The sequence below is a fragment of the Oratosquilla oratoria genome, chromosome 8, assembly GCF_046742065.1.
Source record: "Oratosquilla oratoria isolate Oo_2021 chromosome 8, ASM4674206v1, whole genome shotgun sequence".
NCBI lineage: Eukaryota > Metazoa > Arthropoda > Malacostraca > Stomatopoda > Squillidae > Oratosquilla > Oratosquilla oratoria.
The window spans coordinates 35287138-35292137 of NC_134784.1; the positions used below are offsets into that span (position 1 = coordinate 35287138).

Sequence of the window (5000 nt, forward strand, 5' to 3'; positions counted from 1 at the left end):
GTGTGTGTGTTAAGGAAAGGTAGGAGGTGCATATGTCAATTTTTCATTGTAAGGATGTCTGCCTTTTATGGATTTAGAGAAAGCATACTACAGGGTTTGCGGAAAGGCATTATGGGATATGTTGCGAATGTATGGGATAGAGGAAAGTGTGTGTCCAATTGGCAGTCGCCGACAAGTCTATCAAAAGAAGCACCATATCAGGACGGAATTTTTATTAGTACGATGTTTTGCCTGTTGGAGTCTCTAAAATGCAAAACGTCGTGCTAATAAAGGCACATTGTGTTTCTTTTGATAGGGGAAAGTCTGTTGAGGGCGATAAAAGGTTATGCGGGAGTACTAGAGCTTGTGTAAGGGATCGGAATTGAGTTGGAGCTTGGTCTGAAGTAAATGGGAGGTTGCGATAGGGTTATGTAATGTCATCATGGTTGTTCAAAGTATATATGGATGGGGGTGGTGCGATAGGTGAAGGCAAGGGTGATAGGTAGGGGCTTGGGGTTGGTAAGTGAGGGTGGAGGGAATCGGGACAAGAGCCAGTTGTTGTTTGTGGATGACACTGCTTTTGCAGAGGAGTGGGAGGAGAGACTGAAGCAACTGGTGGCAAAGTTTGGAAGGGAATGGGAGAGGAGAAAGCTGAAAGCATACTATATTATGTTTTGATATATTAGATTATTTATTACACATATAAATCATGATGTACTATGTTATATTAGAATACAATGTATTATAATATTGTATTAATTATAGTAAATTATTTTCTGCAATATTATATTTCAATAGAATATGTTATATTATGATATATTTATATTTTATTATTTGGTGTCATCAGGTATGTCAAACGGGGATACCTCGAGGGCCATATTAGAAACATATGTGTTGTCATGAGGACCACATATAATAACTATTTACAACTAATTGAAGTCATTTAATAAAATTCATTACAGAATATTTTTGTTTCTTAAATTCATGAATACAAAGTAAGAACTAGTTAAAATAAATGGCAACATATATTTGCAGCTTGCAGCAGTATCGAATACATTGTACAAAAATCATATTTTATAACTGAAAATTTATTTGCTACTATCCAATCACTTGCAGTATTAAAAAAAATGGTATGTCAGCCTGAAATGTCCGTTCAGTTCCTACTTTAATAAGAGATGACGGGTGTTGTTCTCTGAGAATTTTTTCTTTATTTCATGACAGAAAACAATTGTTTACATATTTTTTTCAAGAATAGGAATTCCAAAGCAAATGGGATTGCTAGAAACCTTTTGCAGGCCGCAGATGTGATTATAAAAATCAGGACAAAATACTAAAAAGGCACTTTGGGAGGTGTTGCGACTCGAGGTCTGCACGTTTGACATACCCGATTTACATCATATTAGAGAATCATATGAGAGGTACAAAGGAAAGAGAAGAGAAGTAAAGCATAAGATAAAGGAGGCAAAGAGGAGAGCAGATGTAACATGGGGTAAGTGTATGACATAAAAATTTGAAAGTAATCAAACGATGTTTTGGAAGGAAATTAAGAGTGGAAGAGGAGGCGAATCAAGTAGAGAAGAAAAGGAAAAGTGCAGATGGAGAGATGATAATGGAAGAGACGGCAGTAAGAGGAAGATGGGCATAGTATTCTAGGGAGTTGCTAAATGTGAAGGAGGATAGGGAGGGAAAGGTAGTTGCAGTGGGAAGCACTAAGAAAATGACAGTGATGAATGAGGTGAAATCGGTTATCAAAATGATGAGAGCAGGTGAGGCTTCTGGATTGAATTGGTGTCATGCGGAGTGTCTAGAAAAAGGAGATACAATGATGGTGGGCTGGCTGGTGAGGTTGTTTGATGTATGTCTAAAAGAGGGTAAAGTGCCAGAGGACTGGAGGAGTGTTTGTATAGTTCCACTTTACAAGGGAAGATGGGACAAGTGTGCGTGCAGTAGTTTTAGAGGGATCAGTTTATTGAGTGTAGTTGGGAAGGCATATGGGAGGGTCTTGATTGAGAGGATTAGGAGAGGAAGAAAGGGAGTAATTGGTGAGGAACAGTGTGGGTTTAGGACAGGTAAGGATTGCATAGATCAGTTTTTTATGTGGTAAGGCAGATATGTGAGAAAGGTTTAGGAAAAGCTAAGGATGGTTTAGACCTTTATGTATTTGGAAAAGGCTTATGACAGGGTAGACAGGAAGGCACTTTGTGAGGTATTGGGGATATATGGAATAGGAGGAAAACTGTTAAAAGCAATCAAGAGTTTTTATGAGAGTGGTAGAGCGTGTGTTAGGATTAGAAATGGAGAGAGTGAGTGGTTCTAGGTAAAGGTGAGACTTAGCCAGGGATGTGTTATGTCGCTTTATCTGTTCAATTTATAAATGGATGGGGTGGTGCGAGAGTTAAACACAAGGGTAATGGGCCGGAGATTGGAGATGGTTAAAGAAAATGGAGAAAATGGGAGATACGCCAATTGTTATTTGCTGGCGACATTGCGCTTGTGGAAAGTAAATGCTTTGGGGGATTAAAAATTTAATGAAAAATAGATATTTGGGAATGAATGCTAAGAGGAGATTGTATGGAGGAGTGGTTGTGCCGACAGCAGCACTGTGTGGGACAGAAACATGGAACATAAGAGAGGAAGTGTTTAAATGTGTTTGAGATGAAATGTCTGAGAAGTATGGTAGAGGTTACTAGGCTGGATAGAATGAGAAGCAAAGAGGTGAGGAAGAGAGCAGGGGTGGAAAGGGAGTTGGGAGATAGGGTTGATGACATATAATATATATCTATATATATATATATATATATATATATATATATATATATATATATATATATATATATGTATATATATACATATATATAAATATGTTTATATGTATATACATATATACATATATATATTTCTTTATATATATATATATATATATATTATATATATATATATATATATACATATAATGTTTTATTGCATTATATCGTATTATAATATATATTATATTGTATTATATTGTGTTATACTGTATTATGTTAAATTGCATACTATTGTATTATGTTATAATATTTTAAATCATATTATATTGCATTATGTTGTATTGTATTTAGTATATTATATTATATTGTATTATAGTATGTTATGTTATACTATATTATATTGTATTATGTCGAATCATATGATATCATATTATATTATACTAAATTGTAATATTATGTTATATTATATCATATATTATACCATTGTTTTATATTATATTACATCTTAATTTTCATTTTGTTATATCACATTATATGTCATAGCATGATATAATATTTTCATTTAGTTTTATTTACAATATTCTATCTTATTTGTGTTATATGTTATGAACTCTGATAGAGACTGTTTCGTTGTTTTACATTGTTGTTGTTAATATCAAACATTATTATATTTTTATTTTCATTACTGTCATTTATATTATTTTCTATCATTATCAATTTAGTAATACCGAGACAAATATTACTTATGTATGTTTTGGTAAAGTTATTTTTAGTGTAATTTGTATGTTTATTTATTGATATTATTATTATCATTATTGTTATCATTATGATTACTGTTATTATTATTATTATCATTATTATTTTGATTATCATTATTATGACTTCAATTATTATTATCATTATTATTATGATTTTGTTATTATCATTACCATTATTATTTTTAATGATAACATTATCATTTATTATTATTATAGTTATTAAAATTATTATTGTTATATTTATTATTATTATATTTATTATTATATTTATTATTATATTTATTATTATTATTATTATTATTATTATTATTATTATTATTATTATTATTATTATTATTATTATTATTATTATCATTATTATTAATATCTTTATACATTACTATAATTATAATTATTGTTATTATCATGATCAATCAGACCATTGTGAGACGATCATTGATGTGATCTGAAATATTTCTTATAACCTAAAATCTTATTTTTGTACACGACCAAGAAACTTTTGCCAGGAGGCGACTCTCTGTTGTCACCTTTTCCCAAAGTGTTTGGGCTTCCTGTGGAGGCGCAAATCGGACGCGGAATCGACCGCGGATTGACGTGCCACCGAGGAACATGTACGAACACACAGATGGTTATATCATGTTGGAGTACCGTCACGTAACGCTACCTCGTGTCACGTGGGCGTGTGACAGAAATGGGTAACCACACACACTTTTCTTTAAGTAGGAGAGCGAAAGAATCATACCTGAGGGACTACTGCTCTGTTTGATGTAGTTCGGCGTGGGCGTGAGATTGGGCGTCGTGTTGGGCGTCAAACTGCTCCAGACGTCCCGCTCCCCTAGCGAAGGCATCGGGGGCAAAGGTGCCGGGGCGCCTGCCATGCTCGGATACGCCCCCGGGGAGGTGGGAGGGTAGTCACCCATCCCCCCCACGCCCATCCCTACGCCCATACTCGCCCCGCCGCCCGTGCCTGCGTAGGGCGCTGAGGAGAGCGAGGAAGGTGCGTACATGTTGGGGCCGTATGCCGTGGGCGCGGCGCTCTGGGCGTACCCGCCATAGTCTTGGTACCCGCCCATACCTGCGGCGTACTGGTTTGCCGCCGCCGCAGCCGCCGTCATCTGCGACCCGCACATGTCATAGGGGCTCGGGAGCGGGGGCGCGGTGCCCTGGTAGAGCGGGTAGGGCTTCATGGCCTGCACCTTACGCCGGAACCCTCTGGGACGCCTCCTGAAGGAGCCCTCTTCGAACATGAGCTCGGCCGAAGGGTCGATGGCCCAGTAGTGACCCTTGCCCGGGCGCCCCATCGACTTCGGGAGCTTGATGAAGCACTCGTTCAGCGAGAGGTTGTGCCTCACCGAGTTCTTCCACCCTGTGTACGAGCCCCTGAAGAAGGCGAACCGCTGCTGCAGGAACGAGTAGATCTCGGACAGCGTCAGGCGGCGCTGGGGCGAACTCTGGATGGCCATCACGATGAGGGCGATGTACGAGTAGGGCGGCTTCTCCTGCCGGCGCGCCCCGC

The 5000-nt window shown here is 37.5% G+C and overlaps 1 protein-coding gene across 1 annotated transcript in view; it reads right to left on the reverse strand.

The window, feature by feature from the left end:
• Window positions 1–5000, reverse strand: part of LOC143027342 (uncharacterized) — a 141221-nt gene that overhangs the window by 135431 nt on the left and 790 nt on the right. Inside the window, exon 2 of the mRNA XM_076188618.1 lies at window positions 4227–5000. This exon is cut by the window's right edge and continues 448 nt beyond it. Coding sequence (XP_076044733.1) covers window positions 4227–5000 — 774 coding nt within the window. The remainder of the gene's footprint in view (window positions 1–4226) is intronic.